The sequence below is a fragment of the Sphaeramia orbicularis genome, chromosome 19 (genome assembly GCF_902148855.1).
Source record: "Sphaeramia orbicularis chromosome 19, fSphaOr1.1, whole genome shotgun sequence".
NCBI classification, from domain to species: Eukaryota; Metazoa; Chordata; class Actinopteri; order Kurtiformes; family Apogonidae; genus Sphaeramia; species Sphaeramia orbicularis.
Window position 1 is genome coordinate 6,490,639 of NC_043975.1, and position 27,189 is coordinate 6,517,827.

The window sequence follows — 27,189 nt, forward strand, 5'->3', positions numbered from 1 at the left end:
GTCTGAGGTAAAATACCCATAACTAGAGTTGGATTCTGGGAATTCGCAAATCTGTGGGTTATTCAGATACGTATGTTGGCCATTTGTGCAGTTAGGGTTTCAGCTTGACTACAGTGACTCTGCACTGATACAGGTTGTATGATATTTCCTTGAAAAGAATCAACTGCATAACATTGTTGGCCTTGAAATTAGACAAATGTGGGTCAAATAAGGAATATAAACCTGTTTAATGGGTTATTATTATGTGTAGAAATGAAAAATACAGACGTCAGGTTGAACTGCTTGAACTCAGACGTCAGGGTGAACTTTTATCTGCTGAAAATCACTTTCATGACATTTATGTTTGACAGGAGAGAAAAGCATGAGATCTGACAAGAAACCAAGCAGAGGGGGAGGGATTGAAATGCATAAAGGAATAAAAACAAGAAAAACTTTGATTCATATCCAATGCTAAACTGAAAAATGCCACTACTTCAGCGATTCTGGACTAAAACGTATATTTTTGTTGATCAGTATCAACTTTTATAATATTAAATGGGTTAAAAAAAACTCCATATGTACTCATAAGCTAAAAGCAGCAATACACATATGGTCTTTAAGGCAAAGTACATCACATTTCTTGCTGGTGTTTAACTTGGCCATGCCTCTCCGCAAAATAAACCATGGAGAGTGAGCAGTGGTCGAGTGAGCAAAAGTGTAAATGGAGAGAGCGAGCACTGATCGCAAGGAAAAGCTGTTAAATAGAAAGCTAAAGGTCATTTCTAGATTGCTTTGACAGTAATTTGGCTATAAAACACAAACAAACTGCCATTACTAGTGTTAAACTATGTTGCTATATTTCTCATAACGGGTTGCTAAGTGACACGTGTGATAGGATATGCGATTAAAAAATGTCAGTCTCACAAAAGATGTGATTACAGAGCAGGGGCGTCACTTACAATAGATGTAATAAGACAAAAATTGTGTAGAAGATGCAACGAGAAGACTTAGAAAGATCCATGACAATAAAAATAATGGTACATAAACAATGTAGTAAGATGAAAACAATACCACAAGATGACGAAATAAGACAGAAATGACATAAAAGGTGCATCAAAAATAAAAACAACGTAACTCCAAGAGGACAAAAAAGACATAAAGAGATAAACAATAACATAGAAGTCACAAAAATAACACACTAAAAGAGACTTTCACAGTGTTTTGACAACACAAGAGTCAATATAAATGAAGATCTGTGGTAATTTGTGATAGATTTTTGCAAGTTTAGTTCTTTTTGGGTTTTAGGCTTGAAAAAAAAACAGGTACCACTGCTCTATCAGAGTGCTATAGAAGGAAATACACCAAAGCAGATGGTTTCTCCTTTTCCTTTTTTCTCTGAATGACAGGGAAAGAGGTTTCTATGTCTGTGTTTTGCCCTGAGCTTTGTCTCTCAGGCAGTTCTGCAGTGTAGTTATTGTGTTATTCCATCTGTGCTGTGTGATGCTGTTATTAGCTGAAGGTACAAAGGTCGACACATCCGAGAAACATCCCAGTCACAGTAAAAAAAAGGAGGAAAATAGAAAATACAAACAGAGGGCAGAGTCTGTGCAGGTAAAAAAAAAAGAGAAATAATCATCTAGAGGGATTATCATTGTATGAGCCTGTGTATTGTTTTTTGTTTTGTTTAGTTTTTTTAATTCTTACCTGCATTGCCTTTAACATCTGCTTTAATAGGAAATCCCAAGTTTTTGCCAGGATAAATAGCTGATGTGTCCATACATGGCACTAACCTGTAACCATGGATGCACAGCAACAACAGCCTCAGCAGTATTAAAGGCTTACACTGAAGAGCAGAGAAAATCCTATCACTGCGTTATTCTGTGTGTGCGCGTATAAACATACCCCACACAAAATGAAAAGGCTTGAAGCTACAGCACTCCCCATGCCAGTTCAGTGGCACCGCACACTCACTGCACTCGCAGAAAAAAAAATACATCGATCGCGAGCCCCCTCGGACGCCGTGTTATAACAGAAACTGCAACTGTAAAAGTTAATTTTAAAGGCCGTCAATAACAATTGAGTGGTTCTGAGGTCAGAGCAAATCATGATTGTATTATACAGCATTAACTTCAACATGTGGTTCACCTCTCTCAGGCCTGAATACAGAGAAAATCTAAAGTTTGGAGTGCTTTTATTGAAACCTCAAGGCAGATCAAACCGACAGGAGATGAGAGTCAATAAGTGAAAACGTTGAATAAAAGCATCTGTGTGACCATTTCAATGCATGTTACCTTACACCGCTTACTTAAAACTCTCATCTCTCCAATTTTAAGAGATAAGATAAGATTTTATTGATCCCACCATGGGGAAATTTATCAGTTTAGACTTAAATGGAAGCAGAACTTTATGGGGAAATAGACAGAATCCCTCCAAAATATCTAAAAAATATTATTATGATACATCTTAAATGGTTATTCCTTTCAGGTTTAAAGGTCATTTGTCCTGTAATGAGAGACAATTTAAGAAACCAAACCAAATTTGTGATTTTAATTCATTTGCAAAAGATGTGACAAAGTATAATTAACTCAGAGACAAAAAGAACACGACCAATGTTCCGATATCTCACCAGCACTTTTCTAGAATTACTAACAAGTTGAATTTGCAAAGTTGTCAAGTTCTGCCTCTGTGTTAGAGTCCTGTGGTCTGGATGCAGGAAATCAATCTCCCAACAGAAGTGGGTGGTATTTTCCCTGGAGGATAACTCAACTAATTGTATCTAAGTCCATATATGACTTCCAATCAGTGCTTAATAGTAACTATATTGATAACTCTAACCATTTCCATGTTATAAACCATTAAAATATAGCCCATTATAAGTGAAGGTATTTTTTCAATAATTAAAAAATTATTTAAAAAATCTTTAAAAATTCTGAATTTCTCAAAACTATGAATAAACTTTGCAGACAATGTACCAAAGAAGCCACGTGTAACATCTGAAATGAATCTGACCAGTAGTTGTGGAGAAGAAGATTATTGAAATATAGACATTTGTGACCTTGAGTTTGACCCTTCAAGGTCACTCAAGGTCAAAGGTCATGGATTCAAATGAACATCCATATATGACTTCCTATCAGTGCTCAATAGTAACTATATTGATTTCTGTAACCATTTCCATGTTATAGTCTATTTACCCTCCCCCCCCTCATCCTTGATTAACCCATAAAGACCCAAACCTCCACTGGCAACCAAAGGAGTCTACTGAACTAAAATATTTAATACCTTTAAATCCACTAATCCTATCAATACGTGTAAATAATTGGCGTAAAATCCAGTTTGTCACCTTTTCATGGTCATCAGATAAGACCCATTTGGACGTTCAGAGGCTCTGTAGTTACCGTGGAAACACTGTCACCTTCTACAACATTGATTCACCAGTAAAATCTGTGGAGTTGGATCAATGACAGTGGATGTAGATGCTTATTTTTACATTCAGTTATTGATATTTTTGTTGAAACAGCCTCTTTTTCTTCAATTTTCTCTGTTTTGATATAATAACAATTGAATTAATTCTGAGTTTTCATGAACATCTAAATTAAATAAAGTGAATTAAATACACAAAAATACAAGTTTTGTTAAAATTGTAAAAATCTGAAGATAAATCATTTAAGAAAAGTTGACCAGAGAGGAAAATTCCTTTGGGAACTGCCTCAAAAGTAGCACTGGGTCTTTATGGGTTAGTTAAGTTCCAGAGCGATTTCCTGGAATTTGTATTCAGATTCTTGTTCAATCCTTTAAAAATTGATAAAATGTACTCCTCAACTAAGGACATCTCATATGAGGGTAAAAAAAAAAAAAAAAAAATACTAAGCAAACGCTGATAATTTCCAAGTTCTACTAGATTTAGAAACTGTTTCAGACAGAGGAGGAGATGGTGTTACATAAGAACCCTTAGTGCAGATATTCGTCTAGTATTTGTGAAATATCCCGCTCTAATGGACCCTGAAAATTAGGACAGACCCTCCTCTTTTCTGTATATTTTACACTTCACTGCCATTATCCTAGTGAAATTGATCATGCCGAAGTTACCTCTACAGTGGTATGGGATATGTAGACTTTTTTTTTTAACAATTATTGAACTTTTCTGCATCACATCCCTCTAGCAAATGACCATTATTTTCATTGCTGATTGTTTTATCTGTTAAATGTCTAATTGTTTGACCTCTGAAAAGTAAGAAACAGAGAAAAAGTTGTCTTTAAAAATCCAAAGATAATCATTAAGTGGAAAACAAATGAAAAAAATCTCACATTTAATAAGCAGGAATCAGATAATTTCTACTTTTTATGACTCAACAGCTTTGCAGGTATCAAAATATTTGTCATTTAATTGTTTCAGCTTTAATCTCTTCATCTGTTTACTTCTGTTGTGACAATGGAGTATGTTATATCACTTAAAAAAGAAAAACCAGGATGATAATAATAATAATTAGTAAGACTAAATCAACCTGAATGTGAGAGGAGGAGAACAAAATAGAAGGTAAATATAATATTTTCAGCTTCAGTTTCATTAAAGAGAGCTGTATTAGTTGGTAAAAATGCAGTTTATAGAAGTAAACTAAAAGAACAGTCAGATTCACGGAACCATCCAATATCATAAAGGCATCTTTAGTGTATTACTATCACCACTATGGTTTCCTTTTTATTTATTTATTTATTTATTTAAATTACTGCTGCTGCTTCAGAATTATATGAAATACTGTTTCAAAAGGTTTCATTAGACAACTAACTCAATTTGGTAATTACTGAAGCAAATGAATGCGGAGTGGGAGAGAAACTGTGTTTTCTTTTTTTTTTTAAATAAATTGAGCCAAAAAAAATGGAAGTAATTAAATGAGATCAATCATTTTTAAGTGCTTAAAAATATAAAAAGGTTCAGTAATCATTTAAAAAAAGTGTGAATTCACACTTTTCTCGGTTACTGTCGAGGATTTTCTTGAAATAAATTCATGTTAAAACTTGTGTTAAATTTGTCAGACCTTACAAAATGCCAAAACAATACTAAAATTACTTTCATGTGGCTGTGAAAACGTAAAATTCAGTACTTGGACATAAATTTCATCACAGCTACATGGATTTCTTGCCTTGATTGCTTATTTTTCACTAGCTTGAACTGCAATTTGTACTCAAAAGCCAAGACTTCCTAAGGATAATTTGCATCATGTACTACATGTGATGCTGAAGTTCTATATCATCTAGAGCACAGGTGTCAAACATACGGCCCGTGGGCCAAAACCGGCCCGCCAAAGAATCCAATCCAGCCTGCAGGATGAATTTGTAAAATGCAGAAACACTGGAGATATTAACAATCAAGAATCAAAATCATTTTAGTTTAGGTTCCACATACAGACAATTATGATCTAAAGTGAATCAGACCAGTAAAATACTATCAATAGAACCTATAAATAATGACAATCCCAAATGTTTCTCTTTGTCTTTGTCTAAAAAAGTTAAATTACATGAAAATGCTTATATTTAGAAACTATCCTTTAACAAAAAATGTGAACCTGAAATGTCTTAAGAAAGGTAGTGCAATTTTAACAATATTCTGCCTGTTATTAAATGTTTTGTGTATGTGTAGATCCACTGTGATCTGTACGTTTTAATTTACAAGTGTAAATGATAAATAAGACATTTCAGGTTGTTCATGTTATTCACATTTGTAGATGTAAACATTATTATAAAGTATTTTTACTTTTTTTTTTACTTTTTATTTAGATATTTTCATTTTTCCACAAAACAAAACATTCCCTCACACATGAATTAGTAATTTTACTTTTTTCCGCTGTTATTTTTCCGGTCCACTTCAGGTCATATTGGGCTGAATGTGGCCCCTGAACTAAAATGAGTTTGACACCCCTGATCTAGAGGTTATTTGGCCCTGAACAACAAATACTGAGGTGTATTAGGCCATAACACCCTCCAAAAAACAAATTAACAAAAACAAAACTAAACAAAAGACATGTAGGCGATGACAAAACCCTTTCTCTCCACTGCTCCAATGGAAAAAATATAGGGGAAACGTTGCACTTCATCACAAATAACAGATGCGTTTTAGGAGAGACGTTCCTGTGCATCAATACACATGTAAAGGTTTGCACGTACACAAAGACTCTTCACCTAAATTGAAGTGGAGTTCTACCACTACAATTAACAGCCTGTGCAGTGTGATTTATTGCTAATGGTTGCAGTGTTCTCGGCCTTGTGTAAAGGCCTGAGTCAAACAAATGCAAAGTGCTGAGTGTCTGGCTCAGGCCCCGACGGCTCGGCTCGACGAGTCGCTGTCAGACGCCTACGTTTACGTCTGTTCTGCTCTAATAAATGGCAAAAGCATCAGCGGACGTCATTAAAGCCGTCTTGTTTCACTGTGGTACATTATCTGAAATTACCTGAGCTTTAGAGACAGGGGGGGAAAAAAAGTATCGCCTAGTTGTACTTAGAAATGCCTGTAGCTGAAATATATGCTTGAAAAACTTAGAAAAAAGCTGAGAAAAAATAATAATAAAAATAATAAGTTTAATTATATGCAGATAGTCACTTTAACCAATAAAAACCCAGTGTTACCTTTGAGGCAGTTAAAATAAAATAAAATAGAATATAAGAATCATTTTAGCAGCCATTTCCCTTTAGCAACAAACAGAGTAAAAACAAAAAAAATAAGATTTTATTAAATTATCACACAAATTGTGCCAAAAAATATCGACGGGATACAAAAGTACAAGAAATACTAAAATATACAAAAAGTCACCACTATAATATAGTTGAAAGAACTATGTACAACATATAGTGAATATGTACAGGTAATATGGGATATATACAAGGTGCATGATTTGTGATTAGTGCACTGAGGTAGTGTATTACAATGTTAATTTATCACCATTTATCATAGTATTACCCCCTCTATTTTGTATTTTTTCAGTGAAAATCAGGCATCTTCCTACATTTATTTTACTGATTATGTAATTAAATCATCATGCTGAAATTATATTGGAGGTATTTATTAAAACCAAAAACAGAAAACTTGAGAAAAAGGGACTTTTTCAGTGAAATACATCATTGACTGAACATAAAAACAGCGTCTCCATCCACTGTCATTGATTCAACTCCATGTATTTTACTGGTGAATCAATGTTGTAGAAGATGATGGTGTTTCCATGGTAACTGTGGAGCCTCTGAACATCCAAATGGGTCATATGTGATGACCATGAAAAGATGACAAATGGCATTTTACACCAATTATTTACATGTATTGATAGTATTAGTGGATCAACAGGTATTAAACAGTTTAGATCAGTAGATGCTTTTGGTTTGATCATGACTGTTTAGGTCTTAAAAGGTTAGATTGAAATGATCGTAAGGTTAGGACACTTTTTTTGTACATTTTTTTTATAAAATTTTGTTGATTATCTGATCTTTTTTTATCATTTCACTCATTTTTTTTCTTTTTGCAATTATTTTATTGATGGAATTGTTTATTTTCTCCTAATTTCTTGATTTGGATTTTATTTTTTTAATTGTTTTTTTTAATGCATTTGGTGATTCATTTCATTTTCTGGAATTTTCTGATTTTATGTATTTATTTATTTATTCAGTTAGTTATTTTTTCTATTGCTGGCAGTTCATTGAGGGTTATTTACATGTATTGATAGGATTAGTGGAGCAACAGGTATTAAACAGTTTAGATCAGTAGATGCTTTTGTTCTGATTGTGACTGTTAGGTCAGACTGAAATGATCATTGGGTCAGGACAATTTTTATGTTAATTCTGTTGATTATCTGATCTTTTTTTTAAAAATTATTTTATTCATTTTTAGGATTATTTTATTGATGGAATTTTTCAGTTTCTCCTAATTTCTTGATTTGATTTTTTTTTTGTGTTTTGTTTTTTTATACATTTAGTGATTGAGTTCATTTTCTTGAATTTTCTGATTTTATTTATTTATTTTTTTCTATTCCTTTAGTTGTTCATTGAGGTTTCCATTCACTGCCATTTATCAAACTGCTTGTGTTTTACTAATGAATCATACGCTCACTACGGAGCCTCTGAACGTCCAAATGGGTCATATCTGATGATCATGAAAAGATGAAAAACCGTATTTTAAAACAATTAGTTACATGTATTGATAGGATTAGTGGATCAGCAGGTATTAAACAGTTTAGATCAGTAGGTGGTTTTGGTCAGTGTTGGATGTTTTAAATGCCTTGCTTTTTACCTTGAGACTGGGTAAACTGTCATCGCGGTCTAACCAGACAAACCTTTACGTGGGTCTGTCGGAGCCGCCCAACAGCCCGACTAAGGCCAGCGGTCGGTGGAAGCTTTAGCAGATTAAAGTCACCCTGCATTTACCACAGCTGAGGCTGTAATCTGAGTTTCACTTAGCCGAACCTAGTAGTCAGATGTGCGCGGGCGTGGGATTACAACGCTGGCTTCGTCCAGATAAATCCGCCGTGTACCCTGGGGGAAACGTCGACAACACAGAAAAGGAATGGCTGAATTTAATCACCCAGAATCCCTGTTACCTCTCCTGGGGTTGAGGCGTCGTCCTGCGATCAAAGAGGAAAAATATAAACTAAAATCCTTAAAGACTCACATCAGTAACGACGGGTTTTTTTGAGCAAACAAGCAAAAAATAAATAAATAAAAAATCCTGCTCAGTGGAGTAAATTCAACTAGGCATCCCTCTCTCATGAATCACTATCAAAGAGGTAAAAAAAAAAAAAAAAAAAACAATGACAGCAGCGAGCATCCAGATGCAAACACAGTCTAAATTGGGCGATTTTTCCGGGAATAAGCATGTGAGAGGGAAATGTAGGTCACTTTGTCAGACTGAGCAGCGCTTTGACAGATGCCTGTGCAGGGGTCAAATGAGAACAGGCCACGACATGGAAGGTTTATTTGGTTACAGGATAGTGTGGCAGTCAAAACACTGCAAGATTAACAGAAATTAAAAAAAAAAAAAAAGAATGACAGCGAGAGTTTCAATGTCAAAGAATTTTTTTTAAAAAAAAGGCCAGAATTAAACAAGAAACAGTTGATTTTAAGTCATGTTTCCGAAATGTGTTTGCGTTCCAGACAGAAATTCAGAGATTTACCAGTTCACATTAAGGATTTTCTGGAAATAAAATCATGTAAAAGCTTCTAGGGAATTTACTGGACTTCATAAACGCCAAAGCTCGACTCCAAAATACTTCTTTTTAAGTTATGAATTCTTGAAGTTTGGTCCTCAGAGCTAAATTTCATCATTATTACATGGATTCAAAGCTTCACCAATTGCTCATTTTTCATTGATTTGGGTAGAAATTTGTGCTGAACATCAAAGAAATCCTACAGATGATTTGCAGCTTGTACAAGGAGGAGATACTTTGTTTGGTTTTCAGGATAGCATGGCACTCAAAACATGGCAAGATTAACAGAAATAAAAAGAAGAATGATGGAGAGAACGCACCATTTGAGTTTCAATGTCAAAGAATTTTTTAAAAAGGCCGGAATTAAACAAGTAACAGTTGGTTTTAAGGCATGTTTCTGAAATTTGTTTGCATTCCAGACATAAATTTAGAGATTTTCCAGTTCACATCAAGGATTTTCTGGAAATAAATTCATGTAAAAGCTTCTATTGGATTTACTGCACCTTGTAAGATGCCAAAGCTAGACCTGACTTAAGTTATGAATTCTTGAATGTTCGGTCCTCAGAGCTGAATTTCATCATTATTATATGGATGGATTCAAAGCCTCACCAACTGCTTATTTTTCATTGATTTGGGTTGAAATGTGTGCTGAACATCAAAGAAATCCTACGGATGTTTCGCGGCTTGTACACAAGATTAACAGAAATTAAAAAAGAAGAATGAAAGAGAGAACGCATCATTTGAGTTTCAAGGTCAATAAAAAAGAATTTTATTTATTTATTTATCTATTTATTTATTAAAAAAGGCCACAATTAAACAAGCAACAGCTGGTTTAAAGTCAGGTTTCTCAAATTTGTTTGCATTCCAGACAGAAATTTAGAGATTTACCAGTTCATAATTTTCTGGAAATAAATTAATGTACAAGCTTCTAGTGAATTTAATGCACCTTGGAAAATTAATTATTGAATGTCTGGCCCTCAGAGTTAAATTTCATCATTATTGCATGGATTCAAAGCTTCACCAATTGCTTATTTTTCGTTGACTTGGGTTGAATTTTTGCTGAACATCAAAGAAATCCCACAGATGATTTGCAGCTTGTACATGCAGTAGATAGTTTATTTGGTTACAGGATAGTGGAAGAGTCAAAACATGCCCGAATTAACAGAAATAAAAAAAGAAGGATGGAGTAAACACAAAGAATTAAAAAAAAACACCGGAATTAAAGAAGAAATGGTCAAGTCATGTTTCTGAAATTTGTTTGTGTTCCAGATTTACCAGTTCACATCACAGATTTTCTGGAAATAAATTCATATAAAAGCTTCAATTGAATTCACTGGACTTCGTAAAATGCCAAAGCTGGACTCCGAAATACTTCTTTTTAAGTTATGAATTCTTGAAGTTTGGTCCTCAGAGCTGAATTTCATCATTACTACTTGGATTCAAAGCTTTACCAATTGCTTATTTTTCATTGACTTGGGCTGAAATTTGTACTCAACATCAAAGAAATCCTACGGATGATTTGCAGCTTGTACTGCACGTACAAGCTGCGTGTGTTGATGGAATTAAATGAAAAAAAAAACTATAATTAATTACCTGAACAAATATGATCCGGAAGTTATTTGGTCATTTGGTTTAGAGCTGAAAAACCACATATTTTGACTGAGAATTTAAGTTTATAGGAATATTTTTGTAATCACTGCAGTCAAGATGTTACATTTATTTTCTTATTTGGAGGGAAAGAGAATAAATCTTTTCTATTTCTGTCCAAACCAGAAGTGTTTCGTTACAACACATACAGACACGGGCAACATGGGACAATAACGACATGGTTTTTCTTCCAATATGGATCGACAGTTCTGTGTAAATGCCCTAGTCTAACATTAGGTTTGTTGGTTTGACCACACATATATGCCTCTGAGTCTATATATTTAGATCCACTCTGATATATGTGAACTTTGTACATCAGGAAAAAGTAAAGTTTCGGGAAAAACCAGCCCGCCAAAGGTTCCAATCTGGCCTGTGGGATGAATTAGCAAAGTGCAAATATGACACTGAAGATATTAACATAATAACGTATAAATAATGACGACTCCAAATTTACTTTGTGGTTTAATGGGGAAAAAAATAACATTACACTCTGAAAAAAATTTACATTTACAAACTAAACTTTCACAACACAATGTGAATAACCTGAACAAATATGAACAACCTGAAATGTCTAAAGAAAAATAAGTGTGATTTTAACAATATTCTGCCTGTTACTAAATGTTCTGACTATTTGTAGATCCACTGTGTTAATAACAAGCTGACACATAATATTGTAGAAATTGTTCTTATTTTAGTTACAAATTCCAAACTTCGAACAATATTATGCCTGTTACCAACTGTTTGTGTAACACTGTGTGCAATACACATGTATAAATGATAATTTGAGGCATAATATTGTTAAAATTGCACTTATTTAGTTTTTTCAGGTTATTCACATCTTTTTTGAGCGAGGGTACATGGTACATTTAAATATTTTTAGAATTCAATGAGGTTTTTTGCACTAAAACGATTATTTCTAGGTTATTAAGTTATTATTTTACTGCTCCAGCATGCTTGAGATCAAACTGGGGTAGATGTGGCCACTGAACTAAAATGACTTTGACACCATTGTTGTAAGGAGACAAGTCTAGCAACAACTGGAGGCTTTATCTCATTCAAATGCATCTCATCGAAAGCTTGCAAATCTCCTTTTAGAACAAACTGTAACTGTTTTTGTTGCCACCACCACCGCAGATCAATACGGAAACACTGTCCGGGGAAACAGACAGAAGGGCTGATTTTACTAAAAAGGCTGTCGGAGTGACAAAAGTCCAGTTGTTTTTTTTGTCTCAACTCATTCTGTCTACCCATTATTTTCCCTTTTGATACTGTTATGTAACCATGTAGCGTCTCATATTTTAAGGTAGGCACATGTGTCAACAAGCTTATATACTACATTATTATTATAGATTCTTTTTATTTATTGATTTATTTATTCTCTCTTTCCTATTTTCTTTCGGCTCAGTCATCATTTTTGTATATCACATATTTGTCACTTTTGTACTTACTTAAAAAAAATAAATAAATAAATTAAAAAAAAAATAGATATGGTTCACATATGGGTAAAAATAATCAGATTTGGGTCACATTTACCTGCAGTTGGAATGTAACCTAAATAACTCATATCATTGTTTCTGATGGGCTTTAAACTGTTGATTCAGCAGATGCTTTAGTCATTAAATTTAGCAGGAATGGCAACTTAAGCTACAAACTTCCTGTAGGTATGTTAATTCAAAAGAGTTGTTGGTGTTGTATTTTTTGCCACAATACCCGTACATGTGTAATGTATAGAATAGAATAGGTTTCATTGTCATTGCACCAGTTGTGCAATGAAATTGCAGGTGGTCTCTGCCAGTGAGAGTGCACTTATATCAAGTAGCAATACAATAGATACAGACATCTTTAAAAAGTATAAAAATATAAGTGTGCCGTCAAAAATTATGCACAAAATCAAGATATATTGTATGAAAGGCTAAGATTTAAAAATTTAAGGTAGTATAAAATGTGCAAATGTAGTAGCAGCAGTAGTTTAAAGCAGTGTAACCAATAGTGTATGTACTGTTAGTCAACTTCTATACGTGTACTGTTACATTGCTCAAAAAAAGATTATTAAAAGAAAGGAATGGTAAAAGTCCAATATGAAAAGGAGGAATGATCCCAGCAAACAAAAACCTGTTTCAGTATGGGAGTACTGGTTTATAGACGGGCATTTCTTCAGGGGGAATGATGTAAAAGCACACAGCTGCAGTAAAAAGAGGCTTTATGAGCGAACACGACGGTGCTGATTTTGCGTCTTTCTTTCTTTTTGCTGCAGTGTGGAGCTGGACTTCAAGCAGCAGGAGGACAAGCTGCAGCCACTGATGAAGAGGCTTTGCCCTACCGACGACACCCACTTCCCCCCCCTGCCTTACTCCCAGGAGGCCTTCACCTCCACCCCGAAACGCAAGTCCAAAGCCGACTCCAAGAAGCACGCCCGCTGGAAACTTTGGTTCCTTTGAAAACCGCAGGACCACGCATCCCGCCGCTACCAGTGCACAGGATTTATGCATCCGTCTCCTTGTCAAATATCTGATTGTTTACCCATCACCCATCTTTTCTCGCATCTCTGTGGCTTTTATTTTCTAATTCTTTTTTTTTTTTTTTTTTTTTTCCTGGTTGACCAGTTGTGATGGACAGCTGCACCACTGGATACTGAACTCCTTTTCAGAGATGACAGGATGTTTAATGGGAAACAAATGTGGATTCCATGAGAAAATCGAAATGTCACGCTTACCAAAAATGGATTCAGAGTTATTTTGAATTAATTTCTTCAAACAGGGTGTGAAATTACACCAGGGCAACATATTTGGATATCAGCAAGGTGAGAAGACAAATTTGATTTCCCTCAATCTATTTGCATATATTTTTCTAGCTCGCGTCTACGGGGTCCTATTCTATGATAATTGTTCGATGACCGTCACATTTCTATTCACCAGATGGGACTTTGTCTTTCCTGCCAGCCTCCAGGAGAGGTTGGAGATTTACCCACAATGCTCTGAGGTCTACATCAACAGCATATCACCGTACCGCAAAGCACAATTAACACTGTTCAGGATACATTTTCTCCAGAATAATAATAAAAAATGAACTATTTTGACTATTGACTGACACGTGTAGATCACCAACTAACCGTGATAGAATGAAGACTTTCATAATATTTAAGGACGAGACTTGAAGGACAAACAAGTCAAAGATGTTTATTGGACTTCTATGGTCAACTTTCTATCATCACTAAAATGTCTCCTTGAATCAACTGACTTTGAAGTCAAGAATGAATAAATAATTATTTTCTTATTAACATTTGCAAAGGTAGACGTCAATGTACTTTTTTCTATTTAAATATATATAAATATATCTATATACATTCACTTTAAGGTTTAGTGGAATATGTTTAAAATGAGCTGCAGTGAAGGGGGCTGTGTATTTAGAATAATAGGAGAATAATTTCTGATTTTCGCTTCCTTTTTCATTTTCCGGTTCTGACGTCACACTCCATATTGTCTGCATACCGTAAAGAAAAAAATGGAGTCAAACCTGCTTCATTAGTCTCAAACTAGAACACACCGGCCATTTAAAAAAAAAAAAAAAAGTTATTGTTTCAGTCAGTACACCAAGTGAAATAAATGTGGTCTGTTCTCAGAGCAAGTGAGGGGAAGCAGAAGGTAGCTGTGATTGTATTTCTGCAGTTTCCTGCATCAGCTACTTCTTTAGCTACTGAAACTAAGCCTGAATGTGCCACTTCTGACCACGACCAGGGCTTCTACAGTGCAGGGTGGCAGGCGTGTCGCCTCGCATGCTTTTTACAACCCTTGGATTTTCCAGGATTTTTTCTAGCTTTTCCAACAACAATTTTTAAAGAGGAGAAAAAGGATAAGTTGCTGTTTTCTTTCCTTTTCCCCCCACATATTTTAGACTGTAAAGCCGTTCCCATTGCTTTTCATCAATCGACTGTAAAGTAATAATCCATCTAAAGTCTTCGTGCAGGGTTCAAGACAATGTACAGCTAAAATAATATTTGGATTCACTCTATATATATAGATATGTTATATAGCATCAAATAGGGCTAATACCATTTTAATGAGTGGGAGAGCAGCCAATATTCAAGAGAAAACAGTGCAGTGCTTGCAGAAGCATAAAAGTGAAGTCACTTTCAAAGCCAAAAACACTGCCCCAAAACACAGGAGATGCACAAGGGCATAAGAAAAAAAGAATCTTCTACTAGCTACTGTCACAATAGTACATTAAAGAAGTATTAAATATCACTGGTCTGACCTTCACAAGCTCCAATAACATACTGCTTTCTGTTGGCTACATTCACACCTCCACTCTTGTACATGCAGATCGGTTTCTTTCAATAGTTATACTGTAGCATCAAGAAAGAACTAGATGTTTATCTGTACCTTAAAGAAGTGCAATTGATTTATTATGTGCAATACTGTGTATTTTATACTGTTTTTTTAAAGAAAAGAGAAAAAAAAGGTATTTAATATGCAAAATATGAAAAATAAAAAGAGAAATCTACAGAGTCTGGAGTAAACGGTATATCTTTTAAAGGTGGCAGGATTAGTACAGCAGCATGTCATCTGCTGTTCAGTTATTTTCTGATTTTACTCGGGCCAAAGGTTACATTCTTCTGCATGCAAAATAACCACTGCGACATTCTCAGGAGATGAAAAGCCGGAGGTGAGGTTGAAAATAAACCTAAAATGAGTCCTACATCTCTTTGAAGCAGTAGGATGGCACAAGATGAGACCAGAATACAACAAGGGGATGAGTAGCAAAGGGGTTCTGGTGTCTTTTTCTTGAAACCTGGTTTTGATCCGAAGCTTAGAGTTATCGCCCCTCATCCTCCTTTTTCATAGCCAGGCAGCGGCAGTGGAGGCAGTACTGTGGGCAATTTTGTTCGTGTTCTTTCACTCGAATAGTGTTGAGAAGCGAAAAGTCCAGTGTCGGAGGAGATGGTGAGGAAAACTGGTGGCGGCGCTGGAGAGGACAACGGCTCAGAGCAGTGGAGTCATCCTCTCATGGATGCACGAAGCCCTGGGGAGCTGCTGTTGCTCCAGGGCTACATCGGCCCTCTTGTAAAACCCCCCCCTCGCTGCCCAATCGGCTGTGTCACATCCACAGGGCTTCCCTGAGGTGGATGTTAGCAGTGCAGGGCCGTGGGTAAAGACAAGACATCCAAAGTTTCTTCACAGCTTCCATTTGTGCACCCTTTAACCACCATTGTTTGAATGCGACGGAGGGCTACGCTTGTCGCCGTCATTTTCATGCAGCGCTGAGGGGTCAATAAACACAAGGAGACGCTCAGTCAAAGTTTGAGGATGCAAGAGGTACGACGAATGAGTGATAAGTACACGTTTGAGGCATTATAATGCAGTGCCATATCTCACTATGCTCCTTTTCCGTAAGAGCTCTGCTGCAGTCTGGTCGGCAGCAGAGAAACAGACACAAAAGGAGATGCTGTGAGAAATATTTGTAGAGAAACAGACAGAGACAGATGAAGATAAAAGGAGTAAAAGAGCCAGAGATGAAGAGAGGATCCCATTATGGATAAAAGTCATTGCAACAGCGGCGTTGCAATATATTCGGTCAGTGAGTGCATGCAGCAAAGAACAAGCTCCAGCCCCTATAGCTGGTCAGCCCCATACTGTCAATCAATAAAACCCAGTCCTTCCCCCTGCAGCTCTACACTCCGTTCCCTCTGCACACTGCAGGGAAAATCAACAGAATAACCATGAGGCACTGCAGCCCAGATGACCACAACTTGTTAGGGGTGAAACCAAAAACCAGAGCTATGAAAAGTTCAATTAGTTACTTTCTGACATCACAACAATGCAGCTAGCCTCTCCAGCATTATTAGTTTCTGACATTTGGGTCTTGGCTGACAACACGCAACAGAATATGCAAAGGTCAGTGCAGCTAACATGACAGACTAACAAAAACACAGAGATTTGGTTCTGTAAAACTCCAAAATTATGTGTGGTTGAAACTTTAAAAAGAGCAAAGAAGAAAAGCTGGTGTTTCTTTTTTTTTTTTTTTGCAGCTACAGTTCTCTCTCCTTGTACATCTGCAGGGCTCATTCAGAAGCTTAAAAAGAGGAAATGTTATTCAAGGGCATGAGTGGTAGAAGTTGGTAATTTCAGCAGGGACAGCCAAAATGTTTCTGCTACTATCCTAATGTAAATGGATTCCCGGCGACTCATCTCAACTTGTGTGAGGGTGGACATGAATATAAAGATACAACCTGCTAGGATGTCCAACAATGCAAATGTGTGGAGATGCTGTGTCTTAGTCCCTAACAGGCATAGCACTGCAGTGACAACATGCAGCAAAACTGACACCCTCAAGCCATCGCTGTGATCATTCTCATCAACATTCTGTGTCCACCATCGCCAGGAGAAAGAGAAGAGAGAGGCGGGAGACAGAGTCGAACGTTAATGCATAAATCTAAATGTAAGAGGCTGCCACTCAGAAGAACAAGGTCGGTGGTTGGCTGCAGTGATGTGTGAGCAGCGGCGCACAATCTGCCTGCAGAGTAGGCAGCAGTACCCAGAGGCACCAACAACCAGGCTCTGATTAGACCGATACAACACTTGGAAGAGCACTGACGGAGTCGCAAAGGTGTTAAAAATTCACACCAACCTATTGATCATTAAATAACGATTCGGAAATATAGCTTCAAACGCAGCTTTGGTCTCGAGTACTGTGTAATATATCGCATCTGACTTAAATAGCCACAGTGTTTTCACAAAGACGGGGCTGTGATGTGACCTCTAACTCCCACTGCGTAAAGGGACACTCTGCAGTAAATATTATGCGAGTACTGTAGAGGAAATGTCCAGGCAGTCAAGTACAGTAGCTAGCTAGCTATAGAGGCATTAGCTGCCAAAAGCAAGAGGTCAGGGGGGACAATAAAAGCAGCACATGTATACAAAGTAGATAGTTTTGATAAGGACAGCAGGAGGTCGCAGGTAGAGCAGTTTCATCAACCAGACGAGAGGCCGGTCTGCTTTCACATTATTCAGCAACCGCGGCTGGAGGCAGAAAACGTCATTTTAGTTTCTTCACAGGGGGGGAGCTGAAATGGATGCACTTAGTATAATAGAGCAGAAAGGACACCTGCATACGATGCCCTCATGAGTGTTGATAGCCTTTTAGACAAAGTAGCAGGCAAATTCCATATCCACAATACATGATCCAAACAACCCCGTCTGAGTGAAAAAGAAGGGAAAACAGAGTGTCCTGGCAGAGAATATACAACGGTCTAAGGCTGAATTCTTGCTCCAGCAGCTGCATAGAAAGGCCTGTTTGCTGTCTATATTTTGATTTATATATTCAGAAAAAAAGTACTCATACAGGATTGTGTTTATTCTTGTTTTGTAACCATTTTTTATATGAAAATGGGAAGTATTAAAGGGGTTATACTTTGCTAAACCCACTTTTATTAGTCTTTGGTACCTTTATCTGTACATTTGGGGACCCTAATAGTTCCAAAAGTTGGAATTTGAACCCTCCAGGTGCTATCTTTATATTCATTTTGGCAAAAATCAAGTGGATTTCTACAACCGGTTTTAATTCCTGCTTTAATTTGTTGCATCTATAACTAGTTACATCACGACATTTGCACATATAAGGTCAAGACTTCCGACAAACATTTCTGAGTATGGCATAATTGTTTATCAGCAGCAGAGGTTGTAGTCCATACTGAAAATATGTCCAAACCTCGAGTCGATTACCTAAAATGTTCAGTTATTGGTTGAACGGGATAGAGTAGCACAGTCAACAACCTGGAGGGGGTGGGGCGTGAAGTGGCTCATTTGCATTTAAAGGGCCAGCGCTCAAAACGACCTTTCTGGTGTCATTACTCAGAAATAGGGTTGAAGATGGACCTGTGGAGTTGAATTAATGAAGAATTCCAACCCAAGCAGAGCATTTACAGTTTATGTAGACCACAGGGAAATGTTTGAAAATACCGAATATCACTCCTTTAAGGTACAGTCCTATGTAAAAGTCTCACGCTAACATTGTCCAATCCAATCTGGATATATGGGAAGTATGAACAGCAGTAAAAACTAAAGTGATAGGGAAAACACGGCTTCTACAAACCAAAGTGGTCGTATTTATAGTGACCTCTCTTTGTACTGTTTTATACCAGGTTTCATTCAACAGATGTTTGTTTTTTGCTGCTTCTTGTTATGGGGTCAGAGGTCACATTAAATAGAAACTATAACCTCTATAGCCCAATTAGTTCAGTTTATTATGTCTTTTAAGGCTATTTCCTGTATGTCTTGTATCTGAAGAAATGAGAAAGACAGAAAGAGCTAAGCTAAAGGTGCACAGTACTGTATATCACATAAAAGGTAAACAGTTTTAATATGCAGTTGCAAACACATGACAGCCTTCTCCTTTTTACTTCTGCCATTCAGAATCACCCCATTCAGCATCATTTTCTTTCTCCCCCATGTTTTTTTTTTTTTTTTGCATTACTTTCATGCAAATTTCCTGCTTGGATCCATGTAGAAGAATACAAAGGTCTCTCCAAATAATGAAAAATATCACCGTAATGAAATGAAACTTTTGGCCACACAATATACACTGTTCAGTGATAATATACGGACCACTGACAGGATTATTTCATTATAAAAGCACCTTTCACTGGGTTGGATACATGAGGCAGCAAGTGAGCATTTAGTCCTTGAAACTGATGTGTTCTAAAGAAGCAAAATGAGCAATGTAAGAAAATGAGGGACTTTGACCAGGTCCATATTGTAACCATGATGATTGGAACAGAGCATCTCCATAACTGCAGGTCCTGTTGGGTGTTCCTGGTCTGCAGTGGTTATTACCGACCAAAAATGGACTAAGGAAGGATGTACCAATCTCAGGACACTTGAGCATCTGTTGGAGGTGTTGGATAAACGAGTCCAATCCCTTCCATTTCTCTACTTCCAGGACTTGAGGGATCTGCTGCCAACGTCTTGGTCCAGATACCACAGCACACCTTCAGAAGTCTGGTGGAGTCTTGTTAATTTTTGTCCATTTTGTAGACAATCATGGGCTTTTTAATTATTTTTTGTTCATTTCACTGTATATTTTGGTCAGTTTTTGTTCATTTTTGGCCATTTTGCTTGTTGTGTTGACAGTTTTTAATAATTTTGTTGATTAGTTTGGTTTGTATTGGTTCATTTTTGGTAGTTTTTTTGGCCATTTTTGTTCACTTTGTTGACAAATGATTATCTGTTGGAGGTGTTGGACAAATAAATCCAATCCATGGAGGTCCACTTCTCAATCTCCAGGACTTCAAGGATCTGGGGCTAACGTCTTCATCCAGATACCACAGCAGACCTTCAGTGGTCTGGTGGAGTCTAGGTCTTGGTTCAGAGTTGTTTTTGTGGAAAAAGAGGAACCTACACCAACATTAGACAGGTGGTAATAATGTTCTGCTCACATAGATGCTGGACTGGTTGAGATCCAGGTGTTCTTTAGACACTTTTGGTAGGTACTAAACACTCTACACTGGGAATGAACAAGATCTGGAGCTGCTTTGACCCCAATTTCTCCCTTGTCAAAGTTACTCCGATCCCTACTCTTGAACATATAGCTGTTTCTAACACATCAACTTCAAGGTCTACATGTTCACTTGGTGTCTACTATATCCACCCACTGACAGGCGCCATTGGAATGAGATCATCAACATTGATACCACTCATTTTGTTGGATATTTTGCTTATTTTATTGCTCATTTTTGTCCATTTTGTTCATTGTGTTGACTACTGACTTTATTTTTGTTGAGTTTATATTTACCTCCACCAAGGAGGTTATATTTTTGCCAGCGTTGGTTTGTTTGTCTATGTCTGTCTGTCTCTCCGTGTACAAGATAACTCAAAAAGTTATGGACAGATTTGGATAAAAATTTCAGGAAATGTTGATACTGGCACAAGGAACAAATGATTAAATTTTGGTGGCGATCGTGAGGGGGGGCACTGATCTGCCTTGGCAGAGGTCTGCGCTCTCCAAGTGCTTTTCTAATCTTAATCTGTTATATTCATATTTATTTGTTGTTTCATTCGGTCAGTTTGTGGTTATTGTTGTTAATATTTTTCCATTTTGTTCTTTTTTTGGGTAATATTGTGGTTTTTGTTCATTTTTTTGTACATCAACATTAATATCACTTTACCTGTCAGAATGTTATGGCTGATCTGTTAATATTTACAATGATGCAACCATTTTACTGTTTCTACCTCATCAGCCTTGAGGTCTATATGTTCGCTTGGTGTCTAATATATCCAGTTTACCCTTTAATATCAATTTGAGGACTAAATGTTCATTAGTATGTTCTATCTCCCTATTGTAAAGACATGATCCAATTTAGTACCACTTTGCTTGTCAGCAGTCATAATGTTATGAATGATTGGTGTAAATCGCCATATTCAACAGTCCTAGACACCCAGTTTTTAATCCAACATAGGTCTTAACCATGCATCATCCCCTCTCCATCCTACTCTCTCCTGTCTCCATCGAAAAAGCAGAAAAGCCTAAAAATAATCTTTAAATAAGAGAAAAAAATAACCCAGAGCAAAAGAGAAGCGCAAAGCCAGTGCATAACCTGAGCCTTTCAAAACTCTGACTACAAGCCACACAGGTCAGCGCAGGAGCTGCCCTGTGTTTGGCAACAGCTAGTGGGGGAGTCGTACAAAGTGGGAGTCCTAGACCCCCTCCAGAAGTAAAGGGGCACCACGGGAGGCTTCTGCTCAACTCACAGCTTCATTAGCTTTACATTATGCAGTTCGACGCACACTGGTGATCTGTTACACAACGGACGACTCCCCAAGTACATGATTAACTTGGTTCACTGCTAGGATTTCTTAACACAGAGGTAGAGATGGAAAGGAGGGTATGGCTACACAATCTGCAATCCAAATGCACTCTACTGCAACTTAGAAGGAAAACAAAGATGGGAGGAAGAAAGCGATAGAGTAAAACAGGACACAGGGGACGAAGGAGGAGTACTGAAGCACTGTGACATAAAAACAAACACACACAGAGGACGATTAGCGCCTGATAACTCGGGACACTGTTGGCTTTATTAAATCACACTCTGCTGGTGCAGCTCAGTGACTGGTAATAAAAACAGATATGCTTCCATTTTAACAGGTGATGTTGTTTCCTGCTGCTTCACAGATGAGCTGCTGTGCGCACACATATCGACGTGCGCAATAAATAATCCAAGACGGGGAAAAAGCGGGAGCCTTTCCCGAATTTATGAGTTAAAAAACAAAAAAAGATCTCTCATTATTTAGTTCTGTTAACCCATAGAGACCCAACCACTGGCAACCAAAATCATCTACCAATATAAAGTGTTTAATAATTTCTAATCCACTCATCCTATCAATACATGTAAATAATTGGTGTAAAATACAGTTTGCCGTCTTTTTATGGTCATCACATATGACCCATTTGGATGCTCAGAGGCTCTGTACTGAACGTTGAAACACGTCATGTTCTACAATATTGATTCTGCAGTAAAACCCATGGAGTTCGATCATTGACGGTGGATAGAAACACTTGGTTTATGTTCAGTTAATGATAAATTTTGTTGAAAAAGTCTCATTTTCTTCGTTTTTCTCTGTTTCTAATATTATGACAATTAACAATAATCTGAGCTTTTATGAACATCTACATGATCAGAAAATTAAATACAGGAAAATACCGGATTTTCATTGAAGAAACTCAAAACAGAAAAGATAATATTATAATAAATGGTGATAGATCACTTCAGAAAGGTTAAAGCTGTGTATGACTATGAGTACACTTTGAAATTGTTCACTGTGAGGGAAGAGATTGAGGTGCGTAATCACAGAAAGACTTATGGATTCGTGATACTTAGGCTATGACTCGGGCTTTACAGATCTGATGAAAAACTGGTGAGGAAAGTCATACGCAGCTTTAAATAGAGAGAAAAATCCATTTGAGAACCGCCACAAAAGTAGCACTGGGTCTTTGTGAGTTAAAGATGGCTGTAAAAGTACTGTAAAGTGCCCTCTGAGAAATCATTTTCATCATAAAACTGCGCATAAAATAAACTACATATGTATATTAGCCAAGCTAAACTTTCAAAGTCACATCACAAGCCAAAGTACAGGCAAACACTGGTATCAGCAGAATGGAACGGAGTGGAGTCCAAAAACAAAAAAAAAACAAAAAAACAAAAAACAGAAGTTGGTATTCATGAGTCAAGGCTATGGGAGTTGATATTAATTCCACTCTTTGGACTCATAAAAATGGATGAAGGTTTTACCACGCATACATATACCTTAGGCTGGTGGCATATTTACTGTATATGATGACTGATAAGTGCATTAATTGCCAGTGAGCTCAAGTTCGGAGACTTGGAAGGGGATGGAAACAGAGGGAGGGACCCGGGCGGGTGATTAGAATATAGCACCAAACATCAGAAACGTTCTAATAAGGCACGGATTACACAAACAAATCACACATGTAAATTAAATACACGTAACGGCAAACGCAAAGCACACATGCAGAGTGCCGAAGACAAACAACTGGCTGGAGATATGAGCAGATCAAAGCTGCTCTTAGATTGGGGGTGTGTGAAAGCATTCTGCCAAGGTAGACTTTACCTTTAATGATAGCTTTGGAATGAAATTGGAGTTGCACTGTGCCTGTGGGAGTTTAGATTGTTGTGGTACAGAGGGCTCAAATTAGAGTGTGTATGTGTGCGGAATCCTTCTTCTATCCTGGTGAGGACTCCAACCCGAATGCACACGGCTCCACGGGGACTTGTGTTGCGGTGGGGACAAAAATCGATGCTCCCGTGGGTCGAGCCTGCCTTTGTGTGTATGATTCATGTTGTAACAGCCATACCTAATAGAGTTTAGGTAGTCTAAGTTCAGTACGAGTTTGTGGAGACACTTTCACAGTTGAGTTCAACTTCAGATACTGCACAGGGGGTCACAGAGTAAACACCTGATATGATATGAAATGATACGATACGATATGATACATCAGGGTTTCTGCAGGTATCAGCAAATCTAGTTTAATGCTTTTTAATGCCACTTTAAAGAAATGTAATGCCCATGTCCAACTGCAGATACACACAACAGTTTACCATCGACAGGCTTTAACCAGGTTCTGAATAGTTCCTCCTCCAATCACTTCTGCTAAAACTTTTCCCATTTTTCCAATGTATGCTAATATTCCCTCCACTCTTTCGCCACAGCCTGAGCACGCTCACAACACATTGTATTCCAAGCATCTGGTGTTGTGACTTCGTGTACCGGCTGTAAACAATATTCAATTAAAGGGTTAGGCCTGTCAATCATCACACTATACTTCCGATCATAATTATTAAATGTTTATTTAATAAAAATAAATATCCTGAACAACAATGTTCTTTTTTCCATTAAGTGTATTACATTTTTTAATGCCTCTGGACATTGAATTTAATGCTTTTTAATGCCATTTAAGGCCTTAATTTTCACAAAATCTATTTAATGACTTTTAATGCTTTTTAATGACCCACAGAAACCCTGTCACAGCTTAGTACGCCTTTAATGCACACTAATATCAATTACAGTTTTAAGAAAAATAATATTTGGTGCAAATGTTTTGCATTTCCACAGAGATATTTCGCCCATTCCCTGATGGTATGTGTGAATATGAGGAATTAATTGGCTTGGACATTAACCTGCCTACTCCCGGATGCAACACAGGAGAGACAGGAGGTTCACCACAAGACAACAAAAAATAGCAAAAATTAGAAGCACTGATTTATAAACCATCTTCATGCACAGTGCATATTACCCTCAAACTCTCTTCTGTGTCTTTCTCTAATGCTTTCATCAACTGTTGATACCAGAGATGCACAAATATTTCGACTGTGCGTCGGTACCTGCCAGTTACAGCCTGGTGGATTGATATCAGTTAATGGCAAATAAGGTGAAATTTTACTGCTGGCAGAGGCAGATGTGTTATTTTGAAGACCGCTTCATTCGTTTCAAAGATTGAATTTGTGCTCATTCGCAGACATTATGATGAAAAACTGTGATATAATGAAGGTTTCTTCGTTTCCCCGGCACAAAAGAGGAACAAATAACAAAATCAACACACAGAAGAAACAGAAAATAACAGTGATATCAGCATGGGTGGTTGGCCAAACAGACAGAGGTGGTTGTTTTCTAGTAGGAAGGACCAGTTGACTTACAATGTGAGGAGAGTCTCGGCCCATGGATATGACTGTCCTGTTCACCGTCCTCAGGAGTTTCTCCATGATAATCTGCACATGCCACTGAGTCGGACCCTGGAATAAATGAAGACATCCATGAAAATCAGACCAAAGAGGAGAGGAAGTAGATAGTCTGCTCCATAACAAGAATACAGACATCAACTTACAACACAATGTCTAACAATAGGACTGAAATCCATATGTCTAGGGCAGGGGTGTCAAACATGCGGCCCGTGGGCCAAAACCGGCCCGCAGGAGGGTCCAAATCGGCTCATGGGATGAATTTGTGAAATGAAAATTTACACCAAAGACATAAACAATCCTCAGTGTCGAAATTATTTTTGTTCAGTTTCAGACCAATATAATCTCAAGTGGGTTGAACCGGTTAAATACTATCATAATAACCTATAAATAATGACAATTATAAAAAATTACAAGAACATGAGAATAACCTGAGCAAATATGAATAAAATGAAATGTCTTAAGAACAGTTTTATCAATATTCTGCCTGTTTTGTGTATTTGTGGATCCACTGTGATGTGTAAGTTGTGTAAATGATAAATTGAGGCATAATATTGTTGAAATCGCACTTATTTTTCTACAGAAATTTCTGGTTTTTCATGCTATTCACATTTTTTTAAAAGGATAGTTTGTAGTTAATTAGTTTGGAAACATGTTCATCATGTAATTTTACTTTTTTCACAGTTACAATTTTACTGGTCTGGCCCATTTTAGATCATATTGGGCTGTATGTGGCACCTGAACTGAACTGAGTTTGACACCCCTGTTCTAGGGCATCAGTTTTATCAGTTTAGTGATGGAGCGAATTACAGATTAACCCCCAATGGCCAAGACTGAACATTCCTCCTGTTGTCAAATAACTGTTAATGCTCTAATCATATCCATTGACTTTGTAAACTCAGGTAAAGTGGACTTTTTCTGCTTTTTGTCTTATTTAAGCATTCAGGGGCCGAGTAATGAATGTAGATAATTTACATTAAAAAAAAAAAAAGACTTTCATTATTTGCATTTGTTTAGCTGATAATATAATTCTTTTTGGATGGTCAGTAAATGGAATCTAAATAAATTCCCGGAAAATCCATAATAATAACATGATAAAGAGATTAAACTTAGTTTGATTTGGACAAAAAATTATTTGGAGGCTAAAAACCTCAACTTTTTAATTTAAAACAATATGAACATCATGACAATCTGTCAAGAGTTAACAGAAAAATATAATTTAAATATCATTAAAGTATCCTTTCTCAGATAAAAAGAAATGCAAAATGTGGACTTGATGAAACTTCAGCTTCGATCAAAAACACCTGATGCAAACTAATATAAAAATATAAAAAAACAGAATAAAAACAACAGAGACAGAGGTCCAAAACTCTGCTCTGAGTCTTTGAGGGTTAAATGAAAAGAGGAAGCTTTCATTGTGTTATGAAGAAAAGGCCATGAAATAGAAAAAACACAGTAATTTTACTCAAAAGCACATACTCAAACCTGTTTGTTCATATTCTAGAAGCACACACTTCTTTCTACTTCTGCGTCTTCCTCCTTTATTTCAAGCGACACAGTGACAAAAAATCTGAGTAAATGAAGTAGTAAAGCCTGTACCTGGAGCTACACAAAAGCACTGACTGATCTTTAGCCCGAACCTCCTACAAAAGGCAAAGTTTCTGAGATATCCTGCTGAGCATTTGCATTGGTAACTTTGTCACCACTGTACAAAGAGATGCCATAAAATTGCAATCCTTCAGACACTTTGGAAGGCATTTTGCAGCAACAAACCTGTCAAATGTGACTGATGCAGCAAAAATGATTTATGCATTTGGTTTGGGTGACTTTAGAAAGGGAAAGCACCCCATGACACCTCTGCGCTGTTGTCAGAAGTAGGACGATTCTCCTCGGACCTGCCCAGTTGTGAGTTGGTACTTGTCTGTGGTTGGAATCTTCTGAGCAGACCGAGCTCTCAATAATTTACATAGCTCTTGCTGCAGCTCTAACATACTGAGCGCACACGTAACACACACATAAATTCACACAATCACACAGGGGAGGATAATCTGAGGGGGGAGTTCTGATATTGCCTTCAAAGGCATCAAGTGTGACGCACATCTTTGGTGATTCCCAGAGCGAGAAAAATCCAGGACTGTA

At 37.0% G+C, this 27,189-nt stretch overlaps 2 protein-coding genes across 4 annotated transcripts in view; one reads left to right on the plus strand and one right to left on the minus strand.

The window, feature by feature from the left end:
- insyn2a (inhibitory synaptic factor 2A) overlaps positions 1 to 15,310 on the plus strand; it is a 52,453-nt gene extending 37,143 nt beyond the window's left edge. The window contains exon 4 of the mRNA XM_030163233.1: positions 13,060 to 15,310. Coding sequence (XP_030019093.1) covers positions 13,060 to 13,243 — 184 coding nt within the window. The 3' untranslated portion in view covers positions 13,244 to 15,310. The remainder of the gene's footprint in view (positions 1 to 13,059) is intronic.
- dock1 (dedicator of cytokinesis 1) overlaps positions 1 to 27,189 on the minus strand; it is a 506,089-nt gene that overhangs the window by 234,705 nt on the left and 244,195 nt on the right. For all 3 annotated transcript variants that reach the window (XM_030163232.1, XM_030163231.1, XM_030163230.1), the window contains one exon: positions 25,009 to 25,104. In XM_030163232.1, the coding sequence (XP_030019092.1) occupies positions 25,009 to 25,104 (96 nt within the window). The remainder of the gene's footprint in view (positions 1 to 25,008; positions 25,105 to 27,189) is intronic.